The sequence below is a fragment of the Sander lucioperca genome, chromosome 15 (genome assembly GCF_008315115.2).
Source record: "Sander lucioperca isolate FBNREF2018 chromosome 15, SLUC_FBN_1.2, whole genome shotgun sequence".
Taxonomy (NCBI): Eukaryota; Metazoa; Chordata; class Actinopteri; order Perciformes; family Percidae; genus Sander; species Sander lucioperca.
Window position 1 is genome coordinate 25,955,886 of NC_050187.1, and position 19,672 is coordinate 25,975,557.

At 38.9% G+C, this 19,672-nt stretch overlaps 2 protein-coding genes across 13 annotated transcripts in view; one reads left to right on the plus strand and one right to left on the minus strand.

Moving 5' to 3' along the window:
• rtkn2a (rhotekin 2a) overlaps positions 1-3,118 on the minus strand; it is a 13,831-nt gene extending 10,713 nt beyond the window's left edge. Inside the window, exons 1-3 of one of the 3 annotated variants that reach the window (XM_031308849.1) lie at positions 3,061-3,118; positions 1,235-1,451; positions 1-126 (exon numbers count right to left, since the gene is read on the minus strand). The exon at positions 1-126 is cut by the window's left edge and continues 74 nt beyond it. In XM_031308849.1, coding sequence (XP_031164709.1) covers positions 1-126; positions 1,235-1,369 — 261 coding nt within the window. In that variant the 5' untranslated portion in view covers positions 1,370-1,451; positions 3,061-3,118. Of the gene's footprint in view, positions 127-1,234; positions 1,793-3,060 lie in introns of those variants that run through there. The other 2 variants (XM_035992312.1, XM_035992313.1) reach the window with 2 other exon arrangements.
• Positions 3,119-3,158: 40 nt separating this feature from the next.
• cep170aa (centrosomal protein 170Aa) overlaps positions 3,159-19,672 on the plus strand; it is a 47,164-nt gene continuing 30,650 nt past the window's right edge. For all 10 annotated transcript variants that reach the window (XM_031308779.2, XM_035992308.1, XM_031308827.2 and 7 more), the window contains exons 1-3: positions 3,159-3,316; positions 16,067-16,126; positions 16,505-16,641. In XM_031308779.2, coding sequence (XP_031164639.1) covers positions 16,537-16,641 — 105 coding nt within the window. In that variant the 5' untranslated portion in view covers positions 3,159-3,316; positions 16,067-16,126; positions 16,505-16,536. The remainder of the gene's footprint in view (positions 3,317-16,066; positions 16,127-16,504; positions 16,642-19,672) is intronic.

The following is a 19,672-nucleotide window of genomic DNA, read 5'->3' on the forward strand; positions in this document are numbered from 1 at the left end:
GTTACAGGTCAGCAGGTTCTTGGAGGCGTTAAGAACCTGTTCTCTCTTACTGCAGGCGAGCAGTAGCTTGTAGGCACCCTCCCGCATTCTCATCTCAAAGTCAAGCTTTTCTTGCATGTTGGTGTTCTTCTCGGCCAGAACATACAAAGGAGAACGTTCAAAATGACCAAATAAATCCATTTAAAAACGCAGACCAGCAGCTAGAAATTTTGTTTTGAATTGTGTTAGTCCACTGTCGATCAAGCCACACCACAATTAACTTGACAATGATACACTGACTCTTTTCATCATTCAAGAGCAACTTTTTGTAGCAGAGTGTGAGGTGAATGATGCGTGCAGAGGGGGAGAGGAGTGGTTATGAATTAGCACTAATCAGTTGGTTTCATGATAACCAACATACTGTATACTAGATGCGAGGACAATGACAGTGAGTGCAAGGCTTAATGTAAATCATATTCATTTTGGATGGCAACGACGCAGTATGGAAATATATGGATGGCATGCTGCAAAGAACAAGTGAACAGTGGCAGGAAAATATGATGATGTCTGATTAAAAGCTGGTCTGAAAACATCTTATAGTAAATTCAAAATACCATCTTTTCAATTTGTTATGGATATTTGGTCTTGGAGCGTTATTAAGTCAAGTGAAGTTCAGAGGTAACGTCACATGCAGTTTTCTTAGGGATACAAACATCATTCTCCATATTACAAACTAATATAACGTTATGCACCTGTAGCTTCTTAGAAATCTGTGTATGTACAACAGGTTGATATGATCTACTATCTGCAGAGTGTCATTCAGAAGACTTGGACATCGTCTCGTGCTTTTGGTCTGAAACTGCATTTGTTTGAGCGTTGTTAGAGCAAAGAGAAGAGCATTGTTTCTGCACATGCTTAGCAACATTCAACAATGGAGAGAGAACACGGCTCTGGTTTCAGGGAACTGAATGATGTTAAAAGGAGCAACTCTCGAAACGTTATTGGATAACTGGCCCATCCAGCTAGCTTTGTCCCAGGGAATTGAATGCTACACAATACAAGTTATTTGAGCACAGCCTACCGAAAAAGTTAGTTGTTATTGAAGTTGCACCATAGTGGTTATTGCACTATGGAAAACCCTACGTCGTCAACTGAAATGTCATTATGATTCAGTGTTAACGGCAAAACACACAAGACCACTCTGTAACGTTAATCCCTTTGCCCTTATTTTATACAGTGTATGCTTTGTCCATACCTCAGTTTGGAGGAATAATGTACTCTGTCGTATTTTCTTCCGTTTAATCTCCATAGCCACAGCGGAACCGGCCGATAAAAACGACCTGGAACTCCCGTTTCGCTTGGAAGTTTGAACACCTCGCGGGTCGTCCATATTGTCTGTCCATTCGCTAGCAACAACTCCAACTGCCACCGCCCCTCCAACGGATAGGGTGGTTCGATTTGTGACACATCATCTGCCGCAATGACGATATTGTCAGGTAAATACACAAGGAAGTCCGTTCAAAAGATCTTCATATATCTTTAATACAAATTATTAAACTATTTGCATTAGGAAACTATTTAGAAAAATGTAAAATGTAGCTAATGCATATGAAGACTCATGTTAACGTTACACGAACCAATGGTTTTTAGTTTACACTAAAATGATAAGTACATAAGAACCAATCTTAAAACAGACACAAAACATGTAAAGGTAAATACAACCGTGCTGAAAAAGCCAACAATTGCTAAAATTTGAAAATGTGCACAGGGTCAGCAGTACAGTTCGAAAATAACAAACGCTTCGTCTTGTCGGTACCCCCAAAGACGTAAACCGAGTGCACTGCTTTCACGCGACCCACAGGGAGAGAGCGTCATTGCGTCATTGTGCCAGACAAATTACGGGAGTACGTTTTCGATTTAGATTTTTTTTTTAGATGGAAAATATATCTTGTGTTTTATGCCAATTATTTTTTGGTGGGAATGTATGTTTAAAAAATACTATTTAAAATAATTAAAAACTTAAATTTAAATCGCTGGCATCATAAGATGTTTAATTCCCACTTTGTAGCACGGTGCGGGCCTAATCATCTTCATGCATAGTAACCTTTAAATGTATCAATTATGTCGTCTCTTTTCGGATGTGATAAGGTTTTAATACGATTCTATTCACAACGACTGTACATTGTCATAAACTGTTAAAAATCTCTGAAATGGATTATCGTTTAAAAAAGTGATGCACGTTTGATCCAGCATGATCAGTTATGGTACTGCTCAGCATCAAATACAGCTGCGTAGCCCAGCTGATTGTACAGTCACAAAAGACCCTGTCACAAAACGTAAGTGAGTCCAGGAAACCCGCCCACCCGGTTCTGGCTGGCTTCTGGTCGAGTTGGAAGCATCCATGGTTGGAAGTGTAGACGCAGGCGCTGCTGAGAATGAACTGTGGCAAACTGTCAAGCTAGCCAAAGACAAACCCCCAAACTCCGAAAATTACAATATCTGCTTTCAAAATATTGTTTGTTTTTGTTTAAAATGAGATGCATCTAATTCTATGATCTCTGTGCACATTGATGTCAGTTACTTTGCCATCTGTAGGGCATTGTCTTTACCATACGCTAATGATGTCTGTAGGTTGTATTTCATCCTGTGCATTTTATTATAACAGGGACTTTGCTGCTGCAGCTGATTTATTGTCCATCATGATCATGTTAGCTAGAACCATAATACAGTTAAACTTCAGTTCTTGTAGCCTACTGCAGTGGAAATCCACACCTTGATCTTTCTATTTTCCTGACTCACACTGCAGATTCCCTATTAAGACTTTATTGTGAAAAAGACATTTTAGGTGACAATGTACTTTTACTTAAGCTACATTTACAACATATTTTCTCTTGAGCCAGTTTACCAGAGGTTCAGGGTAACATTTGTTTAGCATGTTGTGTTTTTGTGGCCTATATATACATATATATATCCCCACAGATTTGTTGAACGACATTTTTGCTTAATCTGTGGTCACATGATTAATTGTAGATACACAGTCAGTCTGTCACTTCAAGGTTTAGGAACATATCACTGACTCACAAATGTCTGCATCGTGGTCCCTCCAAAAAATAAGGGTCGCTCTGAGTTTATGCTGAAAGTTTTGACCGGAAGTCGTAAACATCGACGCCGCTTTGACGCTTCTTTCAGGATGTTGGTCCGCTCGCCGCTATTTTGCAGGGAGAAGCGTTATTGCTGAGCAACGGAGGGAGAGAAGGCCGACGCGCAGAACTGCAGCAGCGGCAGGGCTGGGCTCCACACACACCTTCAACAGAAACACACACCCGAAAGGAAACGGGTAAGTGAGTAGTATACTTCACTTTTATTTAGGTAAACAGTAGAACATACAGATAACAGTAGGCTTTAAGCTAACGTTAGGTGATCGACCATCAAGTTTGCGGTGAGAAAAAAATGGAAAGAGTCGGTTTTCTGCTTTTGTGCTACCCTTCTATTGATGACAATGTGGGTTTTCAATGTTAATACAAAATTCTCCGAGGTCACACGGCAGCTTTTGGAGCTTCTCATATTAAAACCCTAAAACCTGGATTCATTGAATGTATGAAATGTAATAAACCAGCTCGGGAAATACCCTGTTATGCTTATAACGGCTAAACAAACTGGTCTGACTCCCTGGTGGCTAACTGGATGGCTATGTTGTCGGCAGCAGCAGCAGCATGACCAGCCTGCCCTGCTCCGCCTTTGTAAAGCGACACAGCCTCGGCACTTTGCTGCCTCTCTAAAAGTACCGGCCACAATTGTCCTATATGCTACTATTATTTGTTATTGAGTTGTTTTTTCTATTAGTTGCCTCTTTCTGTAACCGCACGGAGGCTTTCGAGACAGGATGCACATCAAAGAAGGTCGGTTACAGTGGGCGCTTTGTGTTTATCTCATTGGAAACATATTAACGTCGGGGTCTTCTTTGAGTCTATTTATATTGTCTATAGGGTAGATTATTTAAGTAGGTATTTCACTATGTATTGTAGCTTAAAAATGTTTCCCAATGTAGGACCCCCCTTCTCTTCTTCTGTGTGGAGGCTTTGTTTTCGTGGGGCAGATGTAGCTGGCCTACATGCATCCGCTCTCTTTGTGCTCAGTTTGATTTTTGCTGTCATCATCACATAAGATGTAAAACTTGGGGAAAATAGCTAAATATGTGCTATAACTGCATTACAGTATTTTAAATACTAATATGTATCATTATAAACCCATACAGATCTTTAAGATGCCTTATTTGCATCCCTCTTACAAACAAATTAATGCACATTTTAAAATTGTCTAATTATCAGGTATTCAGTATTGAATGAATTCTGGATTTTGTTCAATACTAGAAGCAGATGCATGACAAATACCAAAGTTACACAACTGTGTAAACATTTGAAATAGAGACGTCTAGCAGCAGCAGCAGCAACATGGCTGTATTTATTCCTCTTGATCATTTCCCTTAATTGCATCTAATGGCGTTAAAGTACCTACCAGTGGAGACTAATTATATTCCAGGTCTGGGTTTATAACACAGTTCCACTGTTCTCGTACTGGGCTGATGTGTTCTTGGAAAGCTGAAGAGCTATGCACATCAGTGAGTCTTGTTAGTCTCCTCCTCCCTCAGCTGTAAGAATTCAAATTTTTTGGGGTTTGGGCCAAAGAATGTGCAGATAATACCATCCAGTCCGGCTTTGCATCTTTCCTTTCTCCCTTTCACTCTGCCTTTTTCCCCCTGCTTCCTGTCCTCTCCGCAAATGTAGAGTTGGCTGGTTGGCTCTACAGGCGGTTGCATTTTAAAAAAACTGTCAGTGTCACAGGACCGTTGCTGCACTCTCGAAGAGGAAGTAGAAGCAGTGTCCTAGACTGCAGCCCAGCCGCCCTTCATACGTGTCCACTGTTAAAGTGCAGATGATAACACAGGCAACCATGTGAATGAATAGAAATAGTGCACTCACACTTTTTATGTCTATTCTTGTGTTCTGACAAACTTGAAATCTCAACAACATATACTGTTGATTCCTACAGACACCAAGCTGTCAGTGCTAATTCGTCACAAGTTGATTATTAACATTGAGCAGAAAAAATAAAGTGAAATCCTGCTTTTTCATTCTCTATCTCATCCTTCCTGAATTACTTTAAAGTTGTGTCTGGTTCAGTATCATAATTCTTATGATTAATGAGCATTGTGTACATGTATAGTAAGGGTATCCTTCAATAATATGAACCTATTTTCTGTTCTAGTCTATAGTTGGAGGACTTTGTTGTCCGACCTGCCCATGGCCATTGTGTGTAGTAGGAAGTTTAGGAAGTGAGTTCATATTACTTCAGTGGTCAGGGAGTTTTATTTGTGACTTAAAACAACCGAGCCTGGAACCTAAATATTCTAATGTATTTCATTCTTTTCAACATGTTTTAAAGTGTTTTGTACCAGGGTGACTGTGGCTAAAAATAGCAGTGAATCTCCCTTCTGCAATCTGCCAGAGTACAAACTTTAAAAGGGTTATGAGAGTCAGATAGCTTTGCCTGGTGAAGCTTTGACTTGTGTGCAGAGTCACAGAGAGAAACAAGGGAGGAGGTGAATAAAAAAAGTATGTAGTACTAAAAGGGAGAAACAGGATAGCAGTGCAGAAAAAAAAATGCATGAAGCAATTTATATACATAATCATCAGCCTCTCCCTTGTTATGGAACATGAAGGGCGTGTCTGTTTTTTTTTTTTTCATTTAACTTCTCAAAATGAAAAATGAAACGAGTGACCTTCACATCTGTTTTGGGGTGTAACATACTCCCCTCTGAGTTTTTGGTATTGTGTGCTTCTTTCCACTGCAGATATTGATCTTGTATTATTTGGGTAGTTTCCATTCCCATCTCTCGTTCTGCCAGACTCCCATTGATTGTCCTGTTATGCTAACGTTGATGGTTTTTTTCTTCCTAAGTGCCAGTGTGGATTTCACTATTTTTGTCTGCTGCTGAGGCTATTGCTGTGGGCAGCATAAATGCTGGTGTCATAATCAACGTGGCAGGGGTTGGCCAAATACTAATGTTCCTGTTAAAGGGCCACGGGTCAGTCGTCATCTGCTCAGCAGGGGCCATGCAGGGCCATTAGAGCACTCACCAGAGCACACCTATACAGTACAATATACCTGACACGCTGTGTGCTTTGGCTTCTGTTTTTTTATTGGTTTATTTGATAGGGACCATGCATATTTATGAACATTGTTGTATAAAAACACCATGTAAATATGCCAGAATTAGTAAAAAATAACTGCTTTTCATCTGCAGTCCCTAGGCAGGTAGGACTAACATAGAGACAGCCAGCAGTCATACAGCACTCATTCACTATACATTAAAAGGTACACATAATGGTGACATATACATTGATAAAACAAACAAAAAAAAAAATACATGATGACAAAGATATTATTCATCCAACTCTATACTGCACTCAATTTAACAGTGAAAGTGTATGGGTGATGACATGTGTGACAGTTAAACGTGAGTGCATCTCTGGATTTCTAGAAGCCACTGTTTTAAGTGAGTTTTAAAGGTGTTGAATGTTGGACACTCTTATTGGGAGGGGCAAGCTATTCCAGAGTTTACCTCCTATTATTGACAATACATTTTGTCCAAAAGTGGTGCGTCTAAATGGTATCAATGGTAATTTTAGGGCTTTCTTAAATAGAGATTCAGTACGTTTAAGAGTAGTTATGCTAGTTAATGACCAGTTAGTAAAACAATACTCAATATGTGAAAAGATCATAGTATATAAGAACATCTTGGCAGCTTTAGTGTCAAGAAATGGCCTAACTTGTTTAAAATTCTGCAAATTGAATTTAACTGTTAATGCATAATACAGTGATTTATTGATATGACAGTATTACTCAAGAATGTTGCAGAGGATAAAGCTATTATCCCAGTTCAAATATATTTTTGTTTCCAGGAATAGAGTTTAAAGTATACATTTAGGATATATATCATATTAAGGGTTTTGCTTCAAAAATTACTAATGATTAGAGGTCGACCGATTTATCGGCTGGCCGATTTTTGGCATTTTTTAACATAATCGGCATCGGCCAATATCCCAGTATATCAAGCCGATTAATAGGTAGGCGCATCTGCGGGCAGCCTAGTGTTAAAAACATGAATAGGCGACATTTTTTACAGCGTACCCAGACCAGCTGCCTCCAGCCCCTCCCCTTGTGAAGTCTTGCCGTGTGTCTCACGCAGCCACTTCAGGCTCAAAGGGGTAAGCCTCTCCTCGGACCGCGAACCTCCTATGGCGCCATTTTAATGCTACAAATCGATCACCCTCCGTTAGCATTCCATTGACTGCCATTCATTTTGGCGCCACTTTGACAGCGAATAACTTTACATCTGAAGCGTTTAAAGACTTTATTTGTCCATTGTTTATTTCTAAAGAAACACGACAATGTATAAAAGGCTCCATTACCTTGTACCTCACGTTATGGCTCCGTAGCAGACGTTTTTATAAAAATAGGCTAACGATTGTGTCCTAACCACGCGACTTACTGTTGCATAGTAGAGAAATTACCATATAGTACAGGAGAAGCTCGCAGGCAGTTTCGTCTCACATTAGCTGTTTAAGTGTAATTACTAATGTTAACTAGCATTTTAGTTAGCAATAATTAGCCTGTGCCCATGTTATCTCCTTACATATACCTACGCTCTCCGTCTCTGCAAGATTGGGAATGATTGAGATTTCTCTTGGCACAGCTACCAGAAGACTTACAACTTTCAGACACATTGCTCACGTCACATTTACGTCGTCTCTCTCAGTTGGAGGCTGCACAGTAAAGCTCAGCGCTCACCGGAAAAGTGCTTTTAACGGCCTTCACTGGTCTCCGTCCAGAGCAACGGGATCTGTTGGTCCATTCTTATATACAGTCTATGTTCAGGCTCAGACACTACCGTTAGTAGTAGCATGTTGCTGGTGTTCTTACCTTGGGATTAACTGTACTAATAAAACCGTACAAAACACCGCGGCCAGACCGCTGTGGAAGCTCCCCGAATGTCATTTATCAGAGTCTGGTTGTTACCCCTGTCCGTGGCAGTGTCATCCACTCCTATAACGGAGCTAACTGGAGCTAGCTAACCGCTAACGGAGCTAATTAATACATCCATGAGCTAACCGCTAACGGAGCTAATCGTTGCTAACAGAGCCTTCAGTTCTCCGTGCCTGTATCCATTAACTGCATCTATGGACTCGAGCACGAATAAAACCCTTAATTTTATTAAATTGGCTAGACGAGTTTTAAATTCCAAACAAGAGTTGCTTGAATGACAGAAATGTGCTCAGATAAGATCCTAATGAGGTCAACAGGACATGTAACAGTAGGATCCCCAAAACACAGATAAAACACACAAACAAATGAACAATGATCTAACAAACAAAGTGAACAAGAACTGACTTTAGATAGCCCTAGTCTTATGTGATTCAACAGGAGTTAGGAGGAAATAGTGTTGAGATGAATAATAACGTCACTTTCTGTGAAGCTTGCAGATTTGTATTCTCAGAAGTTTAATAAATGCTGCTAAGTGCACTAAACTTTATTTTTTTCATTTAAAAGTTTATTTGACAAAGTTTATTTTCTTCTTACCTGTTTCGTTTATTTAATATATTTTTCATACATTATTTATACAATATAGGCTACAGTATGTTTTTACATTATACATTTTTAATTGAAGTATAGGCTACAAGTGTAGATTGGTGAAGTGTTCAATAAATGTTTTTGTTGAGAAATTCTGTGTATATTAGTGTTACATTTTATCTTTCAAATAGAGGTTTAAAAACAAGCACATAACGGCCAAATATCGGCCAAAATAAATCGGCAGCATTAATCGGCCATCGGCTGACCCTGATTTCTAAAGATCGGCATCGGCATCGGCCAGAGAAAACCCATATCAGTCGACCTCTACTAACTGATTAATCGGTTATCAAAAAAGTTGTCATTTAATGCATTATTCTACTAATCTTTTCAGCTCTAGTATAATATAATATTCATTGCTTTTGCATTTCGAAGATAACTTTGAATTTGCATATTAGTTTATTAAATGTATTCTTCTGCTCACATGCCCCATTGAGAAAGCTGCCTCCAGAATACTGTTTCTGTATATTTTCTGAAAAATGTACTGCACACAGGCTTCGGAGAATGAATTACACGCACTAAAAAAGACTATGCTGCAGGGCATGTGCTTCATTAATTCTTATAACTTATTAATAATCTATTTTTTATTATCTCTTTATCAGTACAAGCTTGTTCAGAGTGTTGGTTTTCCCCCCTTAGACTCCACAAGAATAATAACTTTACTTTCTCAGATAATGCTGAAGGGCAGGCTATGTTTTAACTAGGCTACATGCCGTACAGTTATCAACAGCCGTGAAATGTAAATGTCTATGTAGGTCTCTAGGTCATGTGGAACACAGGGGTCACTGAGCATGTGGTGGGTTTATGTCTTATGGCCAGGGGTGTGCTGGGTTGTTTATGGTAATAACAATGAAGCAGGCTGGATAAATGCTGGCTAAATGGAGGTGTTTGCTTGTTTGTTCCTCTCGCCAACAGCTCATGTGATGCGTGTGGCCGCTTTTCTGCACCATATGGTCTTTTCTGCTGCGTGGGATGTTTTTTTTTAACCCTGCTGTATGTATAAGCCACATTAGCACACATAAAGCCGCACATATATATGCACACTCAAGTTTCTGCAGATTTGAGGTGCTATACTGACACCATAATGATTTATTATCAACCTGCATGGTGCTATGGTCCTGTCGATAGAGATTAGTGCTGGTGTATAGTCTTTATCTGGCTGCATAAATACATTTTTTTTTTAAAAAATGCATCATTCAACAGCATGGATATTTTTTTCTTTGTTACATTTTTCAATTTTTATTCATAATATAATTTAATACATTTGATCTTGTTCCACTTGCAGGATCCAGTTTTACAAAAGCATAGTGGGGAAAGTATGATGATATGTATTGAACTGGAGAAAAAAGGACAAATGATGATTCTTCACTGTGTGTCAAACTATTCCTCCATCCTTACCTGTCAGAGCATCCTTGGCTGGGATATACACTGTTAAAGTACATTCAGCCTAATGAGCTTTTACAATGTCAAAGTACAGTATCATGGATTTTAGATTTGATTTGTAGTTGAGGTTTTATCAAAGGAGGTCCCTTTAACAGAACACGGCTAGTGAGCGTTTTGCTTTTTGCTGGAAATTCTTCATTTATGAGGAGAGGTAAAGTAGACCAACTTGATTAAAATGTCAAATGGAATCAAAGACTTTCAGGGCTGATATCCCTGGAGCAGCCATGGCATGCTCCTTTGTGCACTCTGAATTTTAGACCAAGAACATTTCATATACTTTATTATTTAACTGCTGTCAAACATACTTTTGATTGACTGGCTGCTCTGTAGAGCTAGTTACATGTCATTCAAAGTGCCATGTGAAATTAGCATCACACACATGCATACACAATCCATTTCTCTTTCTTCTTTGTGTTAGAGTATGTTCGTGAAACTCTATGAAACCATAATGCTTACAGGTGATGAAGTAGGATTTTAAAATGGAACAAAAATATATAAAGTTCACTACTGAAAGGGCAACAAAATATACCTCATATAGCTGATAACATTCAGCTTGTTACAAGTGTCTGGTTTATCATTATCTGCATTATAGAAAAAGCCCTGTCTCTCTTTTTGCCTGAAGTTTAGAGAGGAAAAATAGATGTATACCTCCTCTACTGTACACTTTCATGTTTGTAAATCTACAGTAGACTCAGTCATTGGGGACTAGAAAAAGCCTTTTGTCTGTCTGTCTGTTCAGAGGTTGCTCAGGTGTCTCGTCTTGAATCAGTTGCCTGGTTTGTTCTTTACACCCCTCAGGGTCTGGAGGCTTCCCATCTTCCAAAACACCTCTAGGGTTGCAAGACCGATTCAGTCTCCCTTGTCTTTTGCTTATTGACTTACTGTGACCTTACATCAGCATTTTCAAGGGAATAGGCTGCTGCTTTTCTATTTGTCTTGACCTTTAATGTACTTTCCTTTTATTGGTTTTATGTGTCTAGCACCACATACCCTAATTTCTCTTTCTTTCCATTGTTGCCAAACTGCAATGTTGATTATAATATTTATTACATTTCAGGTCTTACATAAAGTGTTAATGTATGTTTTTTTCATTTAGACAACATCTTTGGTACTAAGCCGTCTTTGCTGTGGTGTTTTTGCACTACATTTCCAAGAAATCACTTTTCAATCAATCAGTATCATGATATTATATTATTGTATATAGTTTAATTTAATGCAGCCTTTTCTTCATCTGTTCAGCCAAGGGGGCTATCACTGCTCTATCTCCTGTAACTACTAGTGAGTGCTATTTATGTTCAGCTTTTGCTGCTCTTGTAAACAGTAAATGTATTACCTCCTGTCTGCCAGAGGATTTCTCCTGGGAAGGACCGTCCAGACATGGAAGTTCAGAACAAGAAATGCCTAAAACGTTTTCAATTTAATCACTTTTCTGATTTCTCAATTGGTGAGGACCAAAATATGACATACGACAATATCTTTCTTTTGTCATTACTACTTCCATTGGAAGCGCTACACATAGGGTGTCACCTAGCCAAGCATGGTTTTATGATGTTTTTGGCATCCACTTTAGCTGCTGGTAAGTTTTAATGTAGCTACACTGAGATAAAGCTACATTTTTGCAGTCTAGGCAGACAACCACACCCTTACTAGGGCTAAGTTTGGCTCTCATCATAAGACCACATGGAAATGTGTGTGACGAGAGTATGAGTTGTGCCTGTCTGTCTCTTTTTTCCTGGTTATTTCTCCCCTACTGTCGTTCTCACTTTGGTTTGCTTAGCATGTGTGTGTTCGAGTAAATCTGTGTGGAGGCCACGCACAGAAGCTGGCAGTGTGTGTGATGCGGTCTGAGTCAGCTATCAGGGTCGCGGTGGTGATGTGACGGTCTGGGAGGGAGGTTAGGCAGATGAGTATTGCTGTTGCATCATCCTGGGATACGCACTGGAGTCAGATGCTATGTGGAGAGCAGCAGCCATGTGGTGCAGCAAAGAAACATATTAGGTGATGGCAGTAAATAAAGTAGCACTCATTTACATCACTTCCTGTCCCCTTTCAGCCAGTGTCTGTGATTGGCTAGTTTGGAGTGGAGGGGAGAGATATGGATTGTTGAAAAGACAAAAGACTGCTTATAAAACATTTTTGACAGAACGTAAACATAGCTGTTAAAGCGATTAGCCAAAGCCAATAAATCTGATTATCCAGCACTGCTTTGTAATCACCCCGCTTATTTTTAATGTCTGAACATTTTATTATATAATGAACAATAATAGCAGTGTTCATTCTCATTTTATTCAAATCTATGCCTTTGTTAGTGTTGAGATGATTTTCCTCATGACAATGTACAACGTATTTCAATTCCTTTGAGCTGTGAGTGAGCAGCCTCTGTAGATGGCACATGGTTTTTCATTCAAGAGTAGACAGACAAATCAACATCAGATGCACATCTAATGTGGACTCAAAGATGAGTGAGCTCTATCTACCACAGGAGGTGCAGTGCATGCTTCCTGTCTCTTCACTGCCATCTCCTGCATACAAAGAATTCACAGTCATCTTGGAATAATCCTGCCCTTTCACTCCTTAATTCTGTGTGTGTGTGTGTGTGTGTGTGTGTGTGTGTGTGTGTGTGTGTGTGTGTGTGTGTGTGTGTGTGTATGTGTGTGTGTGTGTGTGTGTGTGTGTGTGTGTGTGTGTGTGTGTGTGTGTGTATGTGTGTGTGTGTGTGGTAGATAGTAATACGTGCAGGTCTGGGGGTTGGGGAATTCCTGCCAAAACCATGAGGTCACTATTCCTCCTTATTAGCCCCAGCATGAATGTTGCTGAAAGAGTGGAATGGATATGAGACCGTACCACGAGTGTTGATAGTTTGTGTGTTCCCGTATCTCAACGCTGAAATTATGTATTTACCAATATTTAGAATCAGACATTTTTGCATCTCTTCCTAACTTTGCTTTTCAAATGACAACATGTAGGGTTAACTGCTGTAGGTCTGTCATTCTAAGTTGTAAGAAGAAGCAAACATTGTTTTAGTGAAATGGTTGCAATGATTGGTTTACCCAAATTACAAAAAAATGTGTTATTGTCATTTTTGTAAGTTTTTGTTGTTATTTTAAGTTTTTATAATTTTTGTTTATTCATTTTTTTTTTCCATTTAATCATTTCATCCTTTGTATATAAAATGTCAAACAACGGTGAAAAATGTGCATTGGAATTTCCCAGAACCCAAGATGAAATTTTCAGTTTACCAACAGTCCAAAACCCCGAAGATATTCAATTTACTATTATTGTAAGAAAAGCAGCACATCTTCACATTTTAGAAGCTGGAACCAGAGAATATTTGGCATTTTTGCTTGAAAATATTGCGATTTAATTTTCTGTCAATCGATTTATTGACTAATTGTTTTGAGTTTTTTTCTTGACTATCCAGAGTAACGGGGACACTATTTTTTGCTTTTTACTTTTTTAATCCTGTAACCAAACCTAACTGCATTCACATTCATTGTATTAATGTTCAGGCAGAAATCCAAGACATAGATATCTCAAAATCTGGCCCTAACTATCTGCATGGCTAGACACCGCTAGAGTTCAGTGAGAAAATGTGTTTTTTGTATTTTTCGGTGAACTGACTGTTTAACATCAGGACAAGGAGCACATGTAAAGCAGAAAATAAATCCTTCTCAGCTGTATCCCCTTCGTCAGACCTACCACTGCATTCCTCCAGCTGTGCCATGTCTTTCATGTGTGATAGCAAGAAGGTTTTTAATGCCGCCACACAGGCTGGTATGCATCATATTCAGGCTCCTCAACCACATTCTCGTTAACATTGCATTCTGCAGTGAGTGTGCAGTGGTTATTGAGACAGCAAGCCTTCAGATGCTTTGGTTACAGTGGGGAGCGGGACCCACACATAATTATAGTGTAATGGCAATGCTGTAGTTGTTCTTTGTTGGCTTTCTTTGATAATGTGTTCATAGTGTGTTTTTCTAGTGTAGGATCTAAACACAATATCCTTTCCATATCCATAATATCGGACATATAATACATGGTCATGTTTTACCATGGCTGGTGAACACTGTTAAATGGTGTAACATGTAAACCAAGCAGAGAATGCACATTATAAGCATGAGATACTAGCTTAGAGTCTTGCCAGTGACAGTTTAATTGGATTCAAGGAAATCAAATCTTACATTTTTTCTATCTGTAGTCCCCCGAATTAGTTATATTATTATAAGAGTTATTTTGGTGAACTATGCTGAATTATTTTGGTTAAATTTAGGAATTATTAATTCAGTTAAAGTTAGCGTGAGTTTTATGTCATGGTTATTGTTAAGGGGGATTTCATGTGGCCTAATAAAGCCTTGTTTTTGTACTTGTTCTATGGATAGTTTCTTATGACGGTGCACATAAGTCTGGTCAATTTTCGCCTCAGTTCTCGCAACAGTCACCTCACAGCAAAAAGGTACTGCTAAGTACTGGGTTCAAACCCTGGTCTGGGCAGGACAATTCTGTGTGGAGTTTGCATGTTTTGCATTCACATGGGTTTGCTCCGGGTGCTCCGGTTTCCTCCCACCACCAAAACATACAATGTTAGATGCGCTCCTGTAAGTGCCCCTAGCCAAGGCACTGGCAAAAAAACTGGAGTTGGTACCCGGGAGCTGCACTGCGCTTGCAGCTGCCTACTGCTCCTATGTATAGAATAGGTTAAATGCAGAGGATAAATCTAGTTTTAATGTATGTAAGAGCTAAGAAATGACAATAAAGGAATCTTATCTTTACAACTGTCTACAATTTCCTCATTAAATGTTTCACATATCATATAAATCGTTGAATATTCTGAGCTGTTACTGTGATGAAAACTGATCCCTTTTACATCAGAGACAGCTGTTGCTTTGGTAAAGTCATGTTCCTAACACTGTCGTGCGAGGAACTGTCAGAGGTGTGCAGTTGATTAAAATTTTACCCAGGGGATTATTGAGTTGGTATACCAAGTGCTTATGAGGTCAAGTGAGCAACAGCTTAGCTCAATAATCTTTAATTCCCTCTCTGATGGGCTTTTCTTGGCACTTTTCTCTACACACAACAGAGCTCCTTATATTTTAATGTCACTTGAAATTACCATGAAAAGCTTCCCTTTGAAAACTATATTTGATTTTGAAATAAATAATTATGAAAAGTATTAAAATTGTCTACCCCTTGGTATAAACGTCAACAAGGTGTAACCAAATGCAGCAATCTTTTAAAATATGTTTTATAACAGATTCTCCACTTTACTCTGAGAGGCTCCACTCTGTGTTTTGTTGTCATCTTGTGACAGTGTGAACATTTTTAAAAAGGTACATTTGGCTGCTTAAGTTTACACCCAGTGGCTCGGCCAGACAGCATCCATCCCATAGCCAGTCAGCTAGAACAGCAATACAGATAACATGCCCGTCGGTTAGTTCTGCTTAATGTTGTTCATCCAGGCCTGGGCAGTTGGAAAGTGTGGCTGGCTTTGACCTCCTTTACAGCTCTTCTAAAAGAGAGCGAGGGAGGAGGTAGGCAAGAGGGAAAATAAATGTCCTGCTGGGGAGGCCAGCCAACATTCCTACATCACTTCCTCCTCTAACATCTGGCAATGATCAGGGCAGGCAGAGAGAAAGAGAGGATGTTTCTCACTGGTTGGCTTAGTGTTCATTTCCAGGCGTAGACAGAGAGGCATCACATTGCAAGACCGCCCAGTCAAGCTCATTCCCCCTACCAGCAAAGCAAAATGAAGCAAGATGGAGTGCTTTTTTGATTCAGTGTATCCCTACCAATGTTTACACTTTGTCAGTGATTCTACTATCTTCCTTTGCTATATATGTTCTTCTCAGCTATTTATATCATGTTGCAAAGACATACATTGTATTTGTTTGCCTGCTTCTGTGAGTATAAATGAAAAAAGGAGGAAAAAAAAAGCTTTTCCTTCCTTCTCCTTTCTCAGGATGGCCTAGCTGTGTTGTGTCATCAGCAGTCAATCAGCAGTGAGCTACCTGGACCAGAGGTGTGTAATAGAACCCCCCCCCCCCCCCAATATTTAAAACAACTTACTTACATTTGTATTGTCTTGTCACTGAGATAAACCAAAAGTCTTCAAACCTTGGGGCCACGCTTGCAAATTGTTTCTTTTCTAAAAATACTATTATTTAATTGACTTTTACATATTGCAAGGTTGACTCTGATAATGGAACAACAATGATGCTTAGAACTTAATTGGTTATGCAAAGCAATTGTTCCTGCTATTATTTTATATACAGTATAATTTTCAGAATTTCCTAAACTCTTTCAGAATTTCTGTAGCAATTTTGATTATGAGAACTGTTCAACTCTGTTTATTGAACTACAGATTAGCTGACCTGCTTATTTGCTTTTGTCCCAATAGGTGTGTACCCGAGGCAGCAGCAGGTTGCAGAGATGAGTGTGACCTCGTGGTTCCTGGTGAGCAGCGGGGGGACGCGCCACCGACTCCCCCGGGAAATGATCTTTGTTGGCCGGGATGACTGCGAACTCATGCTACAGGTGAGAACACATTACACACCAATTTCTCCACTGACAGCAGTTTCAAGAAACCAGAACGGGCAAGAGGTGTTTGTTGCATTTTCACCCTTTCTCTATCTTTCTGTAGCCATTGCTGTCTTTATTAAAGAAAAATGGCAGTCTGAGTCTTAGTTAGTTACTAATTTTTAAGGTAATATAACCAGAGAACATACAGAGCCTGGCACTCATGGGGTTTTTCTCAGTCATATAAATAACCTGCTGACCTCACAGCAGTCTGTTTCATAAGCTAAATGTTTACTGAGTATGACTGAGCACACTACAAATGAGCTCTCAGTGCTCATGCTGTTGCTCGTACAGTAGCAGGACATGTTTATACCGTATGTTATCGTGTTTGTGTGTGTGTGTGTGTGTATGTGTGTGTCTGTGTTCTGACTGATTATCTGTGCAGCTGTGCATACATCAAGCCCATGTGTATGCTCATGTGTACCTCTGGTCACTGCACTATTAATAGAAAGTGGGGCAGATACCTCCTGAGTTAGATCTTATCTGACTGAGTCAGTTGTAGTGGTAGTAGTAGTAAAAGGTGCATTCTCTGTTATGAGAAAATGATTACATGTTGAGAGAAGTTTTTACTGGTACCAGTGTCTGTCTAAGAGTCTGACTGTCAGGAAGACATTCAGGACCCTCACTGATATTTATTAATTTTTGCTGTGTTGTTGGAAATTAGCCTCACTTTTCAGATTGGCCTCTATCTTATAAAATCACTGTGGCTAATAATACCACATTAAATTAGATTTATTTCTAAGTTTCTGTTTTCTGTACAGCACTTAGTAAACATATTCAAATATTTTTTTAATTGTAGAATTATTGTTAGCTAAAATAAATCATCAATAAATCATGCTCTATGCCTTATGGGCTTTCTGGGTTGAAGAGGCTGAAGCATAAACAGTATAATAAATAATAATAGTAGAATAGCCTTTATTGTTATTGTATCATTAAAAACTTACAACGTAATTCAGAGTGCTACTCCTGTAAGGTGCCGCTAGTTAAACAAAAAAAACACATTCTCTCCACACATTCATTCATTCATACATTACACATGATAATAAATAAATAAATAAATATATAAAATTAAGTTGTTAAAAACTGCATTGAGACATTGCACATGAAGAATATTGGACACTGGTTTAAAAACATGGGTTTTTGTCCGTTCAGAGTTCTGATAGCTGTGGCGAAAAAGCTGTTTGAGTCTGTTAGTCCAGGTTTTGAGTGATCTGTAGCGCTTCCAAGAGGGAAGCAAGTCAAAAAGGTGGTATCCTGGGTGAGTAAAGTCTTTGGTGATGGTTGAGGCTCTGCTAAGGTAACAAATGCTGGCAGTCTTCCAGGGAAGGACAGCCCATTATTTTTTTGTGCTGTATTTATTCTGTAAAACAGATTTCTAAAATAAATAAAAGTCCCATTTATTTTTAATCCAAGTGCACAGTATGGTGACCTTTTTATTCAAAACTTTCATTTTCAATTTAGAAATTAGCTTCACCCTGCAAAGTAACTTTAAGCTGATCATCTGTGAAACAGTTTAGAAGCCTAAAAATAGTCTGTGTGGTAGATCCTAGTTTTATTTATTTATTTCGATTTAAAACCTTATGTAGGGCTGCATATTTATCAGGCCAAATATATTCAAAACAAACAATTTCCTATAGTATTATTCGGTGGTTTTAGAGTCTGAATTTTATGAATAGACACAGAAAAACTATTAGGTAATAGGGTTTTACATGTTGATGTTCCAATGTTTCCGGTAAGTCTATTAATGATGTTGCTCACACAATCTGAAAGAGGACATGAAAATATACTGAAACACAACTTCTCTGTGCCCTATAAGTGTCACTAAGACAGGAACTTGCATACATAAAAATTGCTGTTCTGGAGCTTTTGATCGTATCACACAATCTCCAGTTGTCATAGACTTGCAGAGGTGCTCGCATTTGCACTTTTTTGATTATTGTGTTCTCTACGGGGTCCTTTTTTTTGTGGTGAGTTAGTTTAGTTAACCAATGTCTCCAAGGTCAAGAATGAACTTTCAATACTTATTCATTTACGACAACATTTCACAGTTATAGAGTTGACCTTTCAGTTTGCTAATTGCAGAGTTTTTATTAGTTTTCCTGCTGGCCTAAATCCTCTCACAGTCGTGTTCTTTGATGAGGAAACTTCAAGAGACAAGTAATAAGGGTCATTTACAGAAGCATGTCGAGTTGTAAGAGATCTGGTTTTTTTTGTTTCAAATACTTCCTCTAATATGTCTCCAATGACCTGAGGGTCTACTGCTCCTGTATGTGTGTGTGTTCTGGTATTCATACCCTTGTGATGTCTTTGGAATGATAGAAAGATAAGAGAAATCTTCCAAATTGAGGAATTTCTTTTGGTTTTTGTGTGCCACTTTGTGTAGCTGCTTACAGTTGTCCCCCATGTGACTGCTTTAATGAGCCAAGTCCTCATCACATGGCGAAAGGTTAAGGGCTGCTTGTGTCATGCACCAAATAAAACACACACACACACGCACACACACACACACACACACACACACACACACACACACACACACACATACACACTCACAAACAGAATATTAAACTTCAAATGATTGTATGTCAGAGAATTATTACACTGTTACTTACTGATACTTATTGAGATATTGAAAAAGAGAAGGAGTGTAATATGTACAGAAACACAGTCTGCATAATGCCAGTCTGAATCTTATAAATAGTCAGTGAGGCTATTACAGTTTTTGCCGGTTGCTTACACACTGAAATCAAAAGTATTACACAATTATCAAAATCTTACACTAAATATGTGCGCCGCTATAAGCACAATGTCAGCCTCACATTGTTTGCAAAACAATACACACAGTGATTTGCAAAACACTAAACACACTTGTATACATTAGACACAGAAGTATATCATGATGTCACTTCCTTGCAATTCCATAGCACTCAAATTACCACACCTATGAGCCAATCTGTGAAACACAGCCATCAGGTGCGCAAAACACATG